At 42.3% G+C, this 19471-nt stretch overlaps 2 protein-coding genes across 2 annotated transcripts in view; one reads left to right on the top strand and one right to left on the bottom strand.

Annotated features, from left to right (window-relative positions):
- KLHL5 (kelch like family member 5) overlaps positions 1-19471 on the bottom strand; it is a 218534-nt gene that overhangs the window by 133030 nt on the left and 66033 nt on the right. The window lies entirely within an intron of this gene.
- TMEM156 (transmembrane protein 156) lies at positions 1841-18674 on the top strand. The gene is made up of 6 exons (XM_074992612.1): positions 1841-2111; positions 4557-4820; positions 5850-5960; positions 8703-8801; positions 16472-16560; positions 18239-18674. Exons 1-5 carry the CDS (start codon positions 1856-1858, stop codon positions 16555-16557), a joined length of 816 nt encoding a protein of 271 aa, XP_074848713.1. The 5' UTR covers positions 1841-1855; the 3' UTR covers positions 16558-16560; positions 18239-18674.

Here is a 19471-nt window from a genome sequence, read left to right as displayed (position 1 = left end):
TTATTCCAGGGGGATGAGCTGGTAGTTGAAAAATAAATTTGATGGCTCTAATCTTTATGGCTTCTCAGTGATATTCTTTCAGTGAGATGTCAAGCCTCTTTCCCAAATATAGCAGCTGTCTGGCATACATAAGAGTCTGCCCGCAGGTAAGTGTAGTTATATTTTCAGCACGTAGTAGAAAATGGAGTTCATAATTTGATACAGATATATCTCATTCTGATACAGCACACTCAGTAGCTCCAAAAACTACATGGACAGAATACCTATGTAAAAGATGTGTAGCAGAAAATATCCATTTACAGCTCTAAAGCTGCAGTGGTAGCTTTGAGGTGGTTATATAGGTGCTCAGCATTCTAGCTCCAGGATGAGAAGGAAAATTTAATTTCCTCCGCCGTATATTCTGACATAGATTGTCTGCACAAAGAATATTTACTAGGAGTTTATTGGGGCAGACAATAAGAATTTGTCTCCAAGGTCTCCACTGTACAATTGAGGAGACATCATGAATATTTAGAAGAAAATTTTCAACTTGTCTGAGAGGGATCAGGTCCTAAACTTTGTATTTTTAAATGTTCTTTATAATATTTTAATACATCATTGTCTTCTATTTTATGTGTATTATATGGTATTTTATAAATCACTGCAGTTTTTGTTTTCACGAAATATTTATTACTCTCCAACCTACTGTCACTAAGGAAGGGAAGGTAATTTACTTTGCATTTACTGTAGGATATCTTTTTTATCCTCTCTGAAATTTTTCACTAAATTGATTTGGCGGCTAGTCCCTCTGGATACTAACACAGATGGCCTATTGCAGCTGTCAGGCTACAGTGAATGTTGGGCCACTTAAGGGATGTATTTTCATATCTGTATATGGGACTTTATGATCATATAATTCCCATTAGTGCTCATGGAAATTAGATACTTAAAACTACTTCATGGAGATGGAAGTATGTATCTAAATTGGAAAGTGAGCAGCTCTAGTGTGGGTTCATGTATCATGAGCAGAAACAGAGTGATTATTTGCTTTCTTAAGAAGATGGTGTTAGGTACCTGTATTTTTTTACTCTTTAATTATTTTCAGATTTTCAAAAATATTTTAAGTACAAGTTCAAATATAACAATGATCTATACCAAAAAGCCTTAATGGTTACCTACTATGGAAGAGAGTAGGAAATAAGAGGTTAATCCTCCTTGTTAAAAATAACTGAGTATCTTTTTGTCACATGCCCATGTTGAATGGATGCACACAAGCTAAAACCAAAGAATAAAGAATACGAGAAACAGGAAGCGAAATAGAAAAAAAAATGGTGGATGATTTTCATTGTGGATGATTTTTATATGTGTTAGAGGACATAAAAGCTGTAGTGTGGAGGTTTCAAGTTTACTGTATATTATCTTGCCTTATGAGAGCATCATCTTTGGGGACACGTTTAAATTTGACTACTGCTGCTCTCCAATGACTTATTGTAACCATGTAGGTTTCTGAGCAAACTTCCTCTCTGAAAGTGTTAAGGGCTTCTTCTTTTTTCAAACAGGATAAAATCCTAAGAGCTTTGGAGGTGGAATGTGTTCTGATACAGTTATGAATGCAGGCTACTGTTAGAAAAGATTTACTATTGTTGAACAATAAAATCCAGCATGTAGCACACAAGAGGCATTCTTTTTTCATGCTCTGCCATTATACAATATGTTCAATATGCTGTCAGAACTCAAAAGAATCTGTGTCACAGCAGTAGATAAAGGATATCTATGTTTCTGCTTATATCTACATATTTTACTGTGGGATTCCAGTATAACCATCCTTACAATATAGAACTGTCTTTCTTTTTGTTTTACAGCAAGCACTGTAATTATGTCATGCATGGATGCTTGTTCATTAAATAATGTCACCTTTCCACTCTGTGCTTTTAACAATTCTTCTGAAAACCTCCTGCAACAAGGAAGTCAAAAGCAGAATGTTTTTTTGAAGGTCTTTATAAATTACCCTGATTTTCAAAATACTTCAAGTATTAGCCAAGACTCCAGGAGTGGACTGCAACCATGTATTCTAAACTCAGCCTGTGAATTCAAGGATGATATGAATGTTCAGCAGGGACAAAGATCAGAAGGTAAAGAAACAATAGGGAAAAAGAAGTTCTTAGTTCAGAGGTAGTTAATTATACTTACATAGGATTTATTTATCTTTTGGCAGTTAAAACAATAATGAAAATATGATAAGCTTTTTACTGATCCCTACTGGAAAACTGTGAATAGAACTTGTTGGCTGTAGCGTTTATGTTTGCATTTCTACAAAATGCATAATTAATGCCAAATTCTGCCCTCTGATATACAGTCATGAGTGCAGAATTTGCATTTAGAGCTGAATCCTGCCTTCTTCTGTGTTGTGGCCTCATCAAAAACCTGTTGAAGTCCAAGGAAGTCTTTCCATTGACTTCACTGAACTCTGTATCAGGCCCTGGGTACAGAAGAGGGAAGTCATCAGAAAGTCATCCTTTTCCTTATTCCAGCAGGCAGCAAGAATATAGCCATGTGTTCTTTACGTATACTGTGATCTATTTCTAAAAATTTGCACCTGTCTATTCTTCCCATCTTCATACACTCTGCTTAAATCCTTAATTGTCCTAAAAGGGCTGTAACCTATCATCAGTTTTCACGTAGAACTCCTTATTAAATTTAATTGTGGAGCTCTGCTATAGAATATAATTAATCTAATATTTTTTTCTGTGCTGGAAGGGGAAATTGAGAGAAAATAGCTGAGGGATGTATGTGAAGCAAGTATAATAAAACAAATAACAATTAAGAAGAGTAGATTGTGGTTAGCCCTGTCCCAAGTGCATGGTAGCACTAAAGGAGTCAGTGTCCATCTTTGCAACCTTAAGTGTGCTTAGCTACAGAGTGGCATTGAATGATTCAAATAGTACAAAACTGAAAGAGTCCTAGCCTCTTTTCAGCTACCCAGGGCAGTGCAGAGAAGTCAGAACTGACACCTTTCCAGAAAGAGTCTCATCTTCTCTCTGCCATGTGCTCCGCTAGTGCTTTTGGAGACATTGTGGATTTTGCTCTTTCAACATGGGCTGTGCCTGCTGTGACGAAGTGGGAATTTTCTGTAATAGTTTTATGAATACTAGGAATCCTCAGTTTCCCACGGTACATTGCATTGCTAGACAGTGGATGTAAAAGCATTAACACTGTTCCTGGAACAGGATGGGAGGCAGAAGGTGTGTGTGTCACCTTGCTGTCTGAGGGGAATTAATAATCATTAAAGAATAGGTTCAAATTGACTCAATCAACAAAGGATTCAGCAAGCCAGAGGGATGTCCCGATTAACACCTAACAGCAGGAAACCTCAGCAGCCAGAGCTTGGGAACCCAGCCAGGAACAAGATATAAGGTGACTGGAAGAAGGGGGCTTTATGGAGAGACTCAGGTGTCCAGATTGGGGGTGACTAGAGGGATAAGAGAGGGAGTCCGAAATGGAGTCCATCACAGCTTCACTGGATCATCATGGCACTCCTTTGACCAAGATTGAACTATGGCTTAATTTCTGCCTCTCTGCTGACCTAAAACTTCCCAGATTCTATGTTCCAGGTGACTCATAAATAGGCACCACCTTGTTTTGAGAAGGCTGCCTGTGTCCCTGTAAGCACTCAGAAAGCTCTGCATCATGAATAAACCTTCTGTAGGACCCTTGCTTGTCTAGATGCACTGCAGGGAGTCAAGGGTGGGTGTCAATGGCTCAGTTTGGAGTTATGGAGGCCATGGGTCTTCCTCTCTAGAATTGTATTGGTCCTGGGGGCCTGGCCCACTGTAGGAATCAGTCCCAGGGAATTAGTTATGGTCTGAAGCATAGACCATACCTAGTGACTCTGTGACCCCTGCAATAGCCAGAACAGGACCCTGAATGAGCAAGTGCTCAAGTCCAAAATGTTATTTTCAACCTACATGCATAAAAATGGATCCTGTAGCTCCTGTAGCTTTTACAAAGTAGTTCCCCATACAGATGTGGAGAATAAGCAAATAAGTGTATATGCGACAAGCTTTGCTCTGATATTTGCTTGGGAAATCCTATTGATTTTGACAGAGTTATGTGGATGTTCCTGAGGGGAAAACTTGTTCTATGTTGTTGACATGATGGAAGCCCCATAGTTTGAATCATTTAAATTGGACTAGGCAAAGCTTTGGAAAATACTCTGACATGCCTAGGAGTTAGATGACCTAGTAGGTCATGTCCAGTGAAAGCCTTTATACTTTCTTGTTTTTTTGTGGAATTTAGTGTTGATCTGTGTTTCCTCTGACTGTTCCCAAAAACCTTTGCAGCTGGTAAATAAAGTCACTAACATTACAATGAAAACACATTTTGTATAGCAAAATCAGTACAACTTCCATCCATTCTGAATGCTTACCATTACATGCCTTTTTGTCTGTTTTACTACTAGTCAGTAATGAGTCTTACCATTTATGTATGGGAATGGGGTTAAGTAGTGAGATATGATACTCTTCTTTTGTAAGTAGTATACTACATATCAGATCTTAATGTTTTTGATTTATTTGTAGTTCCAAAAGTGAGAGGATCATTAGAAATGAAAGCAAAAGAAATTCTTTCTTTCCATAAACATTTTAATTTCACTGTGGGTTATGTGAATGAAGAAAGCAAGGAATATAACATGCACTATATATTGGAAGTCCACATTAGAAATTCTACAACCAGCAGAGGAAACACTATGGAAGAAAACATAAATCACTTATGTATAGCAGCAATGATGGAAGACCAAAATGGCTGTGTAAATATTTCACTGCAACTTCAGTCCTACATCGGAAGTAAGTTATAAGAAGGGAATCAGAGGGAAAATCAAATATAGAACTTATATGAATTTTATACTAAAGAAGGAAAACTCCCAGTAGTCAAGCATTTCCAATAGGCAACCACATGCAACTGTTTTGAAAGAACCCCCCAAAATTACATCCTGGTCTTGGATCTTCCTCTCGTGAAAGACCACTTCTACCTTAGTGTATTATCTAAAGACTGTTGCCTAGAAGATTTGCTCTATATTTTTGGAAACAACCCATGAACACTAACATCTAACTAGCTTATCTGTGAGAACTGGGAGCTACCAAAGGGAACCATCTTGTTACCGACTGGGTTCTCCTGTGTTTTCTCAGTTATAGCTGATTAGGAGGCCTAGAGAGTGTTAACTCAGCTATAAACTATATTAGCTACTGAACAGATTTCCATATGGAACTCCGGTGAGTTTCTGCTGCATGTATTTCCACAGAGAACAGCCTGCCTCCCATGCTTGCACTGTCCCCAAGTTGCTTTCTCTCAATAGAGCCCTAATAGATGTGATTCCCCTGGAGGTGGTCTTGGAAGTGGCATTCTTATAAGCAAGAAGATTCCCAGAAGCACAATATTCATTCCTTTCAAGAATATGCAGAGGGACTCAACATGAGCACAGGTGTATGTTGTACACTGGGCATATTCCTTCTCTTTCCCATCAAAACAAACACCCATTTTTGTTTATGTAACATCCCCTGCATGTAGGTATTTGCAGGGTCACATACAATAATTTACACTTAGATGAGTTTATTCATATATTTTACTTAATCATCTCAGACATGCACTGTGATACATCTAGATGAAAATGAAACTTAATTCCAGACAATCCACTGCTTTTGAATGACAGGGAGAGTATAAAGAGGCAAAAAGTTTTTTTGTTTTTTTCCTTTAAATTTGTAAGCCACTGAGATAGTCTGGTGGTGGGCATGGTATACATATATAGATAGAATGATGGATGACAGAAAATAATCATGTATTGCTTTATTTTATCACTTTGTTTTATTTTATAACAGATCCAATGTGCACGCTGAAGATCATTTGGCTTGTTCTGATTCCATTTGTTTTTGTATTAACCATCATTACTGCTACTTACAAAGTATTCCAAGAGAATAAAAAACACATTGGTAGGTAATGAAGGGTGAAGCTATATCAAATTAAATTCTTATAAATTTAAAAAATAAATTCATTTTTGTAAAAGGCCAACTCCTTAGATATTAGAGCACTTTAAAAAATTATGTTTTAGCTGCTGTACAATTAAAATAATTGCAGGTAGGGGATTAGAGGACCGATAATGTAATATTTCACCCTTAGCTCCTATGTTCAAATCCAGCACAGGCTGGTAGGGACTGAAATACATTAGTTTAACATCAACAGACTCCTGTGTTATGTCATGGCAGTGGGCAGGATTGAATTTGGAACCCCTGAAGCTTAGTACAAAAGCCACTACTGCATGAGCTAAAAGCTACATGGCTCTTATTTAAGTACCAGATTACTTAATCTAAGTGGTCTCAATGCCACTAGATGGGACAGATCACCACACCCAGGAGGTGAAAGGGTTACATTAGCATTACAATAGGGGTTACATTTGCCAGATGCCTAGTGGCCTATGTGAAATGAGCTAGTGGTCTCAGTTCTGTTCTAAGAAATAGGAAACCACCATTAATGCCCTTGGTCAGAGTCCCAACAGAGAAGCAGAAACCAGATTAGGCATAGAATTTAGGCATAGAACCAGATTAGCGGAAACCAGATAAGACATAGAACATAGAATAGCCTCTGGCTCCTAAGGATGATCCCTCAGGCAAATTAGGTAGGTGTGATATAGCCGAGATTATAGCTGCCTATTCAGAAGATTGGTCATCCAAATTCAGCCCTGGTACAGTGCCAGAGAGGTCAGCTGAGTTGCCCTTGCTTACACTAACGCTGAATTAGTCCTCAAAATTTTGAGGAGTAAAGGGACTTTGAAGTACCCATGGGTTAGCTGGGGCGACACGCAAGCTGGCACTTTGAAGTTTGCCACTTTGAAATTGCCATGGGGGAGAATTAGCTTAATAAAGTGCTGCATATGCACCGCAGCACTTCATTAGTAATCCCCCAACCCCTACTCACCATGCTCCCTTCGAAGTTGGGAGCTAGTGTAGACAGCCTATATGATCAATAAATGTAAAAAGTTGTTTCATAAAAAAAAATTAAAAGAACGTTAAGATTGCAAAGTTAAACACACATAAGATAGAAAACACCATAATTAACGCTGCCTCTCCAATCTGAATTCCACCCATTCATGCATATGCATTATGATACAGTCTTTAATTAAATACTCACATACTATTTTTTTCACGTGACCCCTGAATGAGGCTAATGTTCAAATTTTTATCCTCATCACACAATTACAGGCTCTTCCCTTATTCCTGAATGCCATCCAAAGCATGCAATTAATACAGAAGTATTCATTTTCTTCTAGGCTTTTCTAGGTTTCTCTTCACCATAAGCGTTTCTCACACATTACAGAATTTATTTTCAAGGTGAGATATAACAGCATTACTATTCCTAGTACTGCCAAGAGCGCCACGGGCCCTGGGGCAAGGTTAGAGGGGTGCCCAGCTCAATACCCCAGGCGCAGGGCCTATGGCATTCAGCCCTCATTGCCACTGGTACTGCAGTACTGCCTTCCCCCTCCCCGCACCCCAAGCTGCTGGAGCTCCAGGTGCCATTGCTGCTACTTTGTCAATGGCAGTGGTTGGAGCTCCAAGCATCTTTGAAAGGCCAGGCCCAGGGGCAACTGACCCCATTGTCCCCCCCATATCAGCAGGCCTGTAAGGGGGCCCATGGGAAGTGGCAGCCCAGCCATGCCTCTTCCCATGGCTCTCCTTGGCCAAAGACAGCAAACTGGAGCCAATGGGAGCCAAGACGCTTCATGGCTATGAATCCTCTTAGGTGAACAAAGCAGACCCACTAGTGGCTTTCCCAAAGCAGGCCCATGGCCCACTTTGAGAAAGGATCATATAGTGCAGTCTAATTCTCTCATTTCCCAACTTCTTGCTTGAATTTGTAACCCAAATAAGGTTAATTTAATTGTGGATGCAATTTTGCAAGGTTTTTTAAAAGTTAAAGTCAAATTGTATTAGGGACCTGTAACAACCACCCACAAAACATGATTAGTAGGATTGATTAATAGGGATAATCAGCATTGCAATATAGTTTGAACTACAGAAATAAACACATCAGGCCATAGTAAGATCAGGCAGTTATCCTTACGGTCGCATAGGAGAAATAATTTCTAAGATCAGATGTTTGAGCCAAAAGGCCATCAAAAGTAGCTTTGCCCTGGTCTCTCCTTCTCCCTGGGCCGGGTGTGATTCCTCCTCCATGTGGTGCTCTCAGAAAAGGGACAAGTTGCTGAGTCCACGTGGAAGGAATGTGAAGGGGAGGCTTAGCCTGACTTTTTTTTTTGCTTCCAGACTGTCTGTCCCCAGAACTCCCTGTGCAGTATGTAATGCTTCTGGTTTGGCTGTGGTTTGAGCCCACTCTTCGATTAGAATATTCACATTCAGTTAATATTTTGACTGGCTGCCAAACTTATTTTGCAGTAAATAAATGCCTGAAAGGAAAAGATAATTTTCAAAAGCCAAACCTGAAAGGAACTACATGGGCAATAACAAAATCTGGCACCCGGCTTTTTGCTTCGCCCAATTTCCCAATCTTCCTGTAAACAATGGAGACATTAAAGCAGCTTAAAAAGGCCACAGAGCTCTTTTATAATGGTAAGTGTTAGGCAGCCTAAATATAGGGGTTGTTTTGTGTTCTTTCAGTACTGATCAGTATCTATGCAATGATACCAACTGAGGATAAACTATTTTTGTTTTAATCAGACAGCAAACACAGAGCAACAGCAGCTTCCATTATTCAACAAAACGACTGTAAACATTCAACAGAATCTACATCTACTAATAATATTCAATGCCTTTCTGGTGAGTAATATATAAGGAAAATAAAAATCTAATGAATGCTGAAACAGAGATGGGGCTTTCTAAGCCATTCTGTCCTAACTTTCATGGAAGTAGACTGGGAAGAAATAAGCAGTTTGGGTGAGTGTCCTCACATGCAGAGGCATGCAAAGAGGCAAAATAGGAAGGGAATGGGTCACCATAGCCACGTTGTTACCAGTACTGCTGTCACAGAAGTTTAAGGAGCTTGTGTTAGGACCCTGATATTAGCAGTGAAAGCTAAAGTTACAAGCCTGTAGTGTTTGTGATGAAATCAGGGAGAAAGAAATCAATGTGAGTGGGCTGGCAAGTATATAATCTTGCATCAAGAAATTAAAAACAGCTTTATAGTAGGTGTAGGATTCTGGGCATTCTCTAGAAAGAGAGGAATGTCATCTGTATAAAGTAGAACTTGTGTCATCTCTTGACTGACAAGCACTCTGTTCACAGTTCAGCACAAATGAAATTGGCTAGCAAACAATGATTCCCCCTGTCATGTGGAAATAACTCCAGGTCAAATTCTCTAGTTTTCTGAAGCGCTACAGCAGTCCTTACACTGGGGTGATATATTGTGAGGCATGTCCAGGAATGGAAAGGCCACATAGGGTGACTCTACTTTTCTGCCACTGCATGAAAGTTCAGGGTTTACCTGTAAAACATTCCTCAAGTGATGTGAAGGCAAACAGTTCAGTTCAAAAGTCACTTTCTTCCCAAAGTTGGCACTCACTTTTATTTTTGATTATATCAGGAAAAAGAACTGTGAAAGTGAGGTAATAGAAAGACTTATACACACTGGTTGGGTCTACACGTGCTGCTTCCTTTCAAAAGGGGCATGTTAATGAGCCTGTTCGAAGGAGGCTAATGAGGCACTGCAATGAATATGCAGTGCCTCTTTAGCATAATGGCAGCCGCGACGATTCGAAAGTGCGGCTTTTTGAATCGCATGCCACCCATGGAGACGGGACCTTCCGAAAGGACCCCCCCCCCAGTTTTCAAAAGCCCTTCTTGGGTAGGAAGAAGGGCTTTTGAAAACTGGGGGGGGGGGTCCTTTCGGAAGGTCCCGTCTCCACAGCCGTTTCTACACAGGCCACTTTCTTCGAAAGTCACATGATAATACACGGCCCGAAATATGCTAATAAGGCATGGATGCAAATTCCCCGCACCTCATTAGCATATGGTCATGTGATTTGGAGTCCGGAAGACCGTTCTTCCAGACTCCAAAACGCCATTTAGAAGCGCAGCCCCTGGGGGGTATTCCGGAAGGAAGTCCTTCTTCCGGAGGCCCCTTCTTCCCAAAAATTTTCGGGAAAAAGGGGCCTCCAGAAGAAGGACTTCCTTCTGGAAGCTCCCCTGGGGCCGCGCTTCTATGGGAGGTTTTGGAGTCCAGAAGAACGGTCTTCCGGACTCCAAATCACATGACTGTATGCTAATAAGGCATGGGGAATTTGCATCCGCGCCTCATTAGCATATTTCGGGCTGTGTATTACCACCCCACTTTCAAAGAAAGTGGCCTGTGTAGAAAAGGCCCACAAGCGGCGCGCGATTCGAAAAGCCGCACTTTCGAATAGCCCTGGCCGCAATTATGCTAATGAGGTGCTGCATATTCATTGAAGTGCCTCATTAGCATCCTTCGAACAGGCTCATTAACATGCCCCTTTCGAAAGGAATGAGCACGTGTAGACACAGGGACTAGGGAAATGTACACTGTCCCAGCTTTTAAATTTCCTGCATCAGTAATTTTGTTGTGTTCCTCTTTTTGAGTCCCTTTTGAGACATTGCATCCCACATCAGGGCCTTGCAGATAAACAGGGCTGGCGGTAGACTTTGCTGGGCCCTGGGCAGCGCGTGAGTGTGTGTGTTTGGGTGTGGGTTCAGCTCAATGACCCTTGAAGGGACGGGAGCCTGGGATGGAAGGTATGGGGCTAGGAGCAACCAGCCCTCAGCACTTCACAGCCTGCACTGCCCAGACAGTGTTGCATGGCTCTGGCAGCAATTTTTAAAAAGCTCAGGTCCTTTTAAATTATTGAGCCATGGGGCAACTTCCCCCTTTCCCACTGATCCGTGGCCCTGCAGCTAAATTATTGTAGCCTGAGGCTCCATAATTATGCACGTGCCTCCTGACTATAGCTCACATACAAAGACAGATTCAAAACCATAACATCAGCCTGAAACTGCTGTGCTCCTGTTCTGGAGCCTGGTAATGGAGGAGGATTCCATTCCTTCAATCTGCACAAAAGCCATTAATATGCTTCAAGCGAGAATCAATATTTGACCTTCCGAATGTACAATATACATTAATATTAGTCCTGGGAGACTCTGGTGCATGGCTCGACTCACTGCAGAGTTGAACTGATAAACATACCTGTAACACGTCCCGTGACGCCCAGCCCCTTGGTCTAGGGCGGGCGGCAGTTCACCCGAGTTATATAGTTCTGGGCCCAGCCCTCAGTCCAGGGCGGGGCAGCAGTTCACAAGAGTTATATAGTTCTGGGCCCAGCCCTCAGTCCAGGGCTGGGCAGCAGTTCACAAGAGTTATATAGTTCTGGGCCCAGCCCTCAGTCCAGGGCGGGGCAGCAGTTCACAAGAGTCAAGCACCAGCCCAGCCCTCAGTTTGGGGCGGGGCAGCAACACAAGGATAAGCCCCGGCCCAACCCTCAGTTTGGGGCGGGGCAGCAACACAAAGGAAAAACACCAGCCCAGCCCTCAGTTTGGGGCGGGGCAGCAACACAAGGATACGCACCGGCCCAACCCTCAGTTTGGGGCAGGGCAGCAACACAAGGGACTATAGACAGGCTCAGCGGGGGCTGGCCCTGTCAGGGAGGGGGGTAGGGGGTCGCAGGCCCTCCCGCTCCACTGCGACCCGGCCCGGGGCCCTGGGGGTCGCTCACATGCAACCCCGGCAGCGGGGATCCAGGCCGCAACACACTGCCATTGGTTCGTGAGCGACGTTCCCCGGGCCACTTCCTACCTCACCCTCTGTTGGCGGCAGGTCCCAGTCCATCTGGTCGAGGGGTCCTCCTAGGTCGGTCTCCTCTGGGTCATCCACCTGTGGGGGCCCTGGCCAATCGTCCATGACCACGTCGTTAGGGTAGTCAGGCGGTGGCAATACAGGAGATGCAGGGCGGTCCTGGGTCCGAATGTTATAGGGATCCGCCGGGGCTCTGAGGCAGCCTGCTCCCGGGGCCTCTTCCACGGCAGGGGGTCTCCACCGGCGGGAAGGTCCTGGTAGGTCCGGGAAGTCCGGGTAGTCTCCTTGGGGCATACGGATGCGGAGTTGCGTGGAGCCTCTGGGGGCCTGCTCCTCCCGCCTGGCTGGGCGGCTGCAGGCCCTCTCCCTTTGGCCCCGGGGAGCTCGTGCAGGCACGTCCTCCTTGCCCGGAGGCCCAGCACTGAATGGTGCCCGAGTCCCGCCTTTGGCTCTTCTAGCCCTTGGCCCCGCCCTCTGAGGGGCGGGCCTCTGGTCTCCTGACTCCGGCCCCGCCCACCAGGGCCTTGGCATAGCTTCCCCGGCCTCTGGGTCCGCAGGAGGCCATACTGACCCACTACAATACCAAACTGAGGAGGTTATTCAACTTGGTCTAAAAATCCATATTGCAAGAAAGAAAAGAATTGTCTTGGGCTCTGAGTATTATTGATATTACTGAAAAAGCCATATCCTTTAATAAAATCAATATAATTTGATTTCTTTATATTTTTATAGACTAAGACAAACCAGGAGTCCTATGAAACAGCTGTAAATGCCCCCCAAAAAGAAAAAAATACAAAGTCAGCAAATGAGAAAGCAGTTTTTAACCTGTCTAGACTTGGGTACTTAGCCATTCAGTGAAGCTTATGAGCAAGAGCCTTGGCTTCCCAATTTCTTCAGCAGTTACAGCAATCTCCATAATTTCTCTCTACAGTTAAGTAATTTATGGCATTTCAGTCTTACCCAGAAAAGAGCAGATAGCTTCCTGCTTGCCTGAGTACTCTTGGGAATACAATTTATAGTCCAAGTTTTAGAAAACTGGCTAACTTCAGAAGATATATTTATGAGCTTGTTATTTTCATACCTCAGGGAAAGGAATCTGTCTCTAAAATCTTTTGTCTTTTGTAGCTCTTGTCTTATCACCATGTTCACAGAAGCGCTGTTTAGCAATGTACATATAAGGATTTTTTGATCATGGAGTGTCTTGTGAAAATCTCAGTGTAGATTTATAATGTTCAGGAAGAAAGAACAGAGTATTGATTTTAATGCTGTGCTCTTTCCAGCCCATGCTACCCATTTGACTGGAAAGCTTCTTGCTTACCAGCTACTTTTATTAACACCAAGGGGCTGATTACAGAGCCATTCACTAGTTTCAAATCACCATAACTCTCCAGACTTGAGGGAAGTTATTCCTGGCTTATACCCCTATAGGAAGCAGAATCAATACCACACAGAAGCCATGTCTACATGTGCACGCTACTTCGAAGTAGCGGCACTAACTTCGAAATAGCGCCCGTCACGGCTACACACACTGGGCGCTATTTCGAAGTTAACTTCGACGTTAGGCAGTGAGACGTCGAAGTCGCTAACCCCATGAGGGGATAGGAATAGCGCCCTACTTCGACGTTCAACGTCGAAGTAGGGACCGTGTAGTCGTTGCGCGTCCCGCAACGTCGAAATAGCGGGATCCGCCATGGCGACCATCAGCTGAGGGGTTGAGAGACACTCTCTCTCGAGCCCCTGCGGGGCTCTATGGTCACCGTGGGCAGCAGCCCTTAGCCCAGGGCTTCTGGCTGCTGCTGCGGCAGCTGGGGATCCATGCTGCAGGCACAGGGTCTGCAACCAGTTGTCAGCTCTGTGTATCTTGTGTTGTTTAGTGCAACTGTGTCTGGGAGGGGCCCTTTAAGGGAGCGGCTTGCTGTTGAGTCCGCCCTGTGACCCTGTCTGCAGCTGTGCCTGGCACCCTTATTTCGATGTGTGCTACTTTGGCGTGTAGACGTTCCCTCGCAGCGCCTATTTCGATGTGGTGCCGTGCAACGTCGAAGTTGAACATCGACGTTGCCAGCCCTGGAGGCCGTGTAGACGTTACTCATCGAAATAAGCTATTTCGATGTAGGCTTCACGTGTAGACGTAGCCAGAAAGAAATACTGTTTCTCCTAAGCACTAGGCTTAAGATCTGCCATTGCCAAGCTGAATTACAAATATCTACTATGTCCAAAAGTAAGCAAGCAATATAAATGGTGGAAAGGAAATTGGACTATTTAAAACTCTTTCCATTTTAATTTTAACAACCTATGACACTTGTAACATGGTAAATGAAATGATTTGTTTATTATCTGGGGTTTATATTGACAGTGACCTTTAATAATGGAGGGCTGGACTGCAACTTTACCACCTAGCCTAATTAAGGGTCAGGATGTCACTGCCCTGCATGAAGAAATCAGGAACTGAGCTAGTGAGAATCAACATCTGGCGTTTTCCCTTCTGTACTGGCTTTGAGGCACTGGCCATCATGCTGAGGAGCAGACCTCCCCACTTCCTTCTATGACCATCCATTTCTGCCAATCTGCATTGAATATAAGTAGCAGACTGGCTGTGCTTGTGCTCATACAACAGGGAGTCTTTGAAGATCTGTCACAGGTAGACGTGTTAGTATCTTCAAAAAACAAAAAAGCAGTCCTGTAGCACTTTAAAGACCAACAAAATGATTTATTAGGTGATGAGCTTTCATGGGGCAGACCCACTTCAGATCTGGAAACAGTGCTGAAAGTGAACTGGCACAATGAATATATAACAGAGAGCGACAGAAAAAAAAAGAAATGAAAACCAACAAATCAGTCAAATAGGCAGAAAGGGGGCAAAGCGTGGGGAGAAAAGTAAGTGTATATTAGTAAGCTAATTCCCTCATAAATTTTTTTTTTAGTCTTTAAAGTGATGCATGACTGCTTTTTCAGTTTGTGAAAATCTGGGTAGCTCACAAAAGAGTAAAAGGCATCGATGGCTACAGTGTGTGTAAATAAGTGAACAAGACACATTACCTTAAACCATTAGAATTTCTGCTTTGTTTCCTTATTGTCTTATTAAAAGGACAGAACCTTTTCCCTGGCAGCAAAAATAGTTCAGATCCTCCCTCAGCTACGTTGGCATTCTGGGGAACTCGACACCCAGGTCCACCTCTCCTACCTATTCTGAATATTTCTTCTTGCTGAAGAAGGCAGGCAGGATACATGTTCTGCAGTGTTAATAGACATGAAGACTAGTTAAGAAAGATGGAAAGAATTCTTGGCCAAGTAGAGCATCACATATTTGAATCTGTGCCTCTTCAGTTAATATGTGACATAGCTGAGTAGCTGTCTCTTCCTCTACAGCTTAGGTGAGTAATGCTGGAAAAAAAAAGAAGCAAATTTACAATAGACCTCTCACCATCAATGGCATGAAATTTATACAGAAAAGTAGGAAATCTGATGACTACTTTGAGTTTATTGCTGTGTTTTTACAAGGGAGGATAAAAATAAATCTATGGGTCCAAGGCAGCTTCAGAGCAACTGTATTACAGTCTGTATCTGATTTCAGCTGCCCAGGTCCAACAGGACTAGAACACTCAACTAGTATAAGGATGAGTCATTTCTCAATTTCATGTGCAGGCATAACAGTGGGAGTTACACTTAAACTTTGAAGGCAGGACGCACATTTACATTTTCCCCAGAGCCCTCTGAGGGTGAAATGAGATCTTTATGAAAATTCCATTGTGGTTTGTCTCCCTAATTTTGTATTAACCTCGTTTTCCATATTTAATTACTTAAAATGTTGAGAGCTGAATTGAACTTTTGAGGTATAAATTAGAAGGCAATTGGGGACAGGGTGTAGCTTAATCTAAGCAGCATAACCTGCCTTCTGCCTTGGAATATATAGAAGTTCATTTGCTAGTTTGGAGAGGTTGCAGTTATGCAGGAAGCAGGTGGATCTGAAGTTAAGATTCTGTTTGGAACATTATCCCATTTCAGGGCTGTCTGTCTCATATCAGCTAATGCTAGCCTCATGAATGCTAGATTATGAAGAGCTCACAGCAGGCTCCAATTCCTGCATTTCCTAATGGCTCAGGCACTGTAGGTGGGCCTCACCAAGGTGTCTTGTCCGTAGGGTAGCTCCAGTGGCAGCCTGCTTGGGATGTCCTTGAAGCCATTCATTACCTCCAGTACTTGCAGATGTACACACTTGATCTTTTATTTATAACTGTATGATGTTTGGGAGCACTCCATGCCTCCTATAGCCATGTTAGCCTTTGAACACCATGCACCTTGCCTTTGTGGAGTGGTTGTTCAGCCCTTTCATACAGATGATGCTCTGGAAAGTCCACAGATTGAAAGCTACAAGGTTTCTGCTTCCTGCTAGCTAATCTACAGCTTTATCTGAAAGAGGGCTTAATTTAACCCTAAATTTGCTCTTACTAAACAACTTTCTATATTTCACTATTAGTAAAAATTTCACGTTTCTTACTTATATGCCTAAATCCAGCAGACTTTCAGGGTGACTTAGACCCCTAATAGTGGGATTCATTAAAATGTGTTTAATTCCCATTAAAATCAAATGGGAGCTAGGTGCCTACGAGGGAAACAAAAAACAAAACAGAAATAGAAATAGAAAAAAAATCTGAAAAATGTGGACTAAAGCTATTTTCTCCTTTAACAGGGACCAAGCAAAGACTGGCACCTAGCGCACAAACAACAAAGATATTGGCTGCAATTCCTGAACATGAGCATGCTCAGCAGGTGTAGAAGGTAAACAAAAACTATGAATCTCTCAGACGATTCTGCTTTCCCATCTAATGTTGAATTCAACAGATTACCCACATGCAGTGTGTATTCTAAATAACCTGAAAATATGTTTCACAAGAGCTAGATAGCAGGAGAACAAAATCAATTTTTCTTTTAGCACCAAGACTGATCAATAAACTAATCTTTTAGTCTGTTAAACCCTGTGTGCCCCTGAAGACTTTAGCAGAAACCTTGGCACTATTTTTATGGTGTGGAGCAGCATGTCCTGGATTTCAGAATCAAGCTGACAGTTATTTCTGACAAGCAGTGATGCACTGGGAAATTGACAAAGCAGCAGGGGAAACAATCTGATAACGAGTCCTGAAAAGAACCATGTGTTTGAATAATATACTGACCAAATTCAAACAGCAAAGAAATTGCCATCAGTCCACTATGAGCACATTCCAGAAGTCAGCAGAAATGACTGAGGATCTGAGTATTAATCAGAGGTGGGCCCAAGTGTGGAGTTCATATTCACTTTCAAACTTCCTCAGAGTTCAGAAACATCTTGTTCTAGGCTAGGTCTAGTCTGGCTGAGGAAGGTCGAATGCTTAGGTTTGATCATCCGGGGCACCGTTTCATGCGTGCACAAAACAGCACATTCTGGGGTCAATAGCGACCCCGGAACTCCATGTAAACTGCAAAGATTAAGGAATGTCAGGGGGAGGAGCACTCCTGTCGGAATTCTACAGTGGGGACAGGGACCAGTGTCGACGGCTAAGTGATTTTAAGTATGCAGTTGGCGTATCTAAAATTGCACAGCAGCTGTCGACGTTCCTGGTAAGTGTAGATGTAGCCATAGGGTGTTTGTTTTATTCTCAATAGGCATGGAGACAAAGAGACAAGTCAGCAAATATACATACTGAAAGGTGTTTTAATGTTGGAAGGTAAACTAGACCATATTTGAAGAAATAAAAACAAAATCCTGATTCAAAGCTGTATATAAAAAAGCATCTACAAATATTTCCACAGAAGTAGCATTGTTTACACTGCTTTTTTCTTTCAAAAGAATCTCTTTCGAAAAGAGATTATGCAAATGAAGCATGAGATACATAAATCGGCACTTCATTTGCATTTTTTATTTCCCTCATTTGCATTCCTCTTTCGAAAGAGGAATGCAAGTGTAGACGTAGTCCTTGAGTCCTGAGAGAAGCATGTCCTAGAGCTGTGGTGTCCAACCATTTCTGAAGGAGTAGCCAGAAAAAGAAATAAAGAAGAAGAAGAAGAAGAAGAAAAGAAAATGTAAATTTTCACAAATAGGAATAACATTCCAGCTGTAAGATGCAGTTTACAATAATGCATGATGATTTCCAGCCTACGTGGCATATTTAAGCTATTCCAACAGCTGATGGAGGTTTTCATCCAGCAGATGGGTTAAATTAATGGAAAGTGACTTCAGACTTCAGAAAGATCTTCGGAACTTGTTTTTTACTCTTTGAAAAATTTTGTTTTTTATTTAAAATAAAATCTGAATGCAAAAGTTTTTGAATTTTTTTTTGTTCAAGCCAACTAGCCACACTCAACCATCTGAATAGCCACACATGGTGAGTAGCTAATGTATTGGACACCACAGTCCTGGAGAAAAACTTCTCCCTAACTCTGTCACTTTCCTGCCTCTAAAATGTCCTCTCTTAACCCACAGAGCCTGGATTATATGGAATCACCACAGACTGACTGCAGGCTGCCTCCCTAACCCCTAAAGTGACTTGTGCAATAGGAGAATACAGCTGCAGCATGTGGTGGAACTGGAGCAGCACCTCCATTTCACAGTGTGTTGGACTTCTGTTCCCAGCCCACGTAAAGGGAAGCAGCATTATATTCTCAGAAAGATCATGGAAAAGGCACATCAGAAAAGAATATTTACGAAGAAAATATCATTTTAGGAAATTGGAAGCACAACGAAAACTGACAATTCATGAATGAAATCCTACATTTTCACCTCTGCAAGTAGCAATATCCTCAGGTCAGCTGGATACAAAGGAGATTTTCATAAAAATCTGCCAAGTCATTTTCCTTGCTGTTACCAGATTAAGTTCACACCCCATTAGTCAACATTACTGAAAATGTTTTACTGACTGCATCTGTCTCTTTGGCAACAAATGCGCCAATGACAGAAGGGGTTAACCTTACTGTCCTGTCTAACATTTGGTCTTCTAATAAAATTAATATCCAAGGTTGTGTAAGGGCTATTGTGGGGCACATATTAAAGCTTACTCTTTTTATCTATGTAATTCTGGTGCATCATCAGTACTTTACATCGTAAAGTGCATTCATGTCCCTTGGCTGTGGAGAGAGCTTCATTGTAATTTATTATTTCTACCATGCCATGGTTGTTGATGCTGTTTCACGTTCAAATAAGACAAATCTCTCTAGAAGAGCTACAATCTAAGGAGCTGATTCAGTTTGCAGGAGAGAGACAGCTAGTGGTGAGAAACAAAATGGGGATGTGGTTGTAAGAGATGAAACATCCTATAGCAAAGATAATCAGAAAAGGGAACCTGATTTTTACCCTCATGTAAAATACATAATAGATTACAGCCTAGCATGTGTGGTGGGGGAAAGGTCAGTTCTGGACAATTAACTGAAAGAAGAAAGGTATATAAAATTCCAAACCCCCTTCTATGTAACTGTGATAATTTTCTCTTCATTTTTTCAACGGGATCCTAGCAATCTAGCTGTGTAGGGCCTGATCCAAAGCCCACTGAAATCAGCATAAGTCTCAACTGTCATCCATAGGCCTTGGATTAGGCCCCGCTTGCAGCACCACAATAGCATCCAGATACCATAATTATAGGCTCAGCAGAAGAACACTGATAGCATAGGCAAACAACAATAAAGCAAATTAAAGTAATTTCAGGTATATTCATGCTTCAGG

Source organism: Carettochelys insculpta, chromosome 4 (assembly GCF_033958435.1).
Source record: "Carettochelys insculpta isolate YL-2023 chromosome 4, ASM3395843v1, whole genome shotgun sequence".
NCBI lineage: Eukaryota > Metazoa > Chordata > Testudines > Carettochelyidae > Carettochelys > Carettochelys insculpta.
The sequence above is the reverse complement of the archived record's forward strand: the minus strand, read 5'-3'. Positions and strand labels throughout refer to the sequence as shown.

Excerpts from the sequence above, each read along its gene's own strand:
- TMEM156 (XM_074992612.1), top strand. The coding sequence starts at position 1,856 with ATGTCATGCATGGATGCTTGTTCATTAAATAATGTCACCTTTCCACTC. Across the intron at positions 4,821-5,849 it reads ACTTCAGTCCTACATCGGAA|ATCCAATGTGCACGCTGAAG; the intron begins GTAAGTTATAAG and ends ATTTTATAACAG. Across the intron at positions 8,802-16,471 it reads TAATATTCAATGCCTTTCTG|GGACCAAGCAAAGACTGGCA; the intron begins GTGAGTAATATA and ends CTCCTTTAACAG.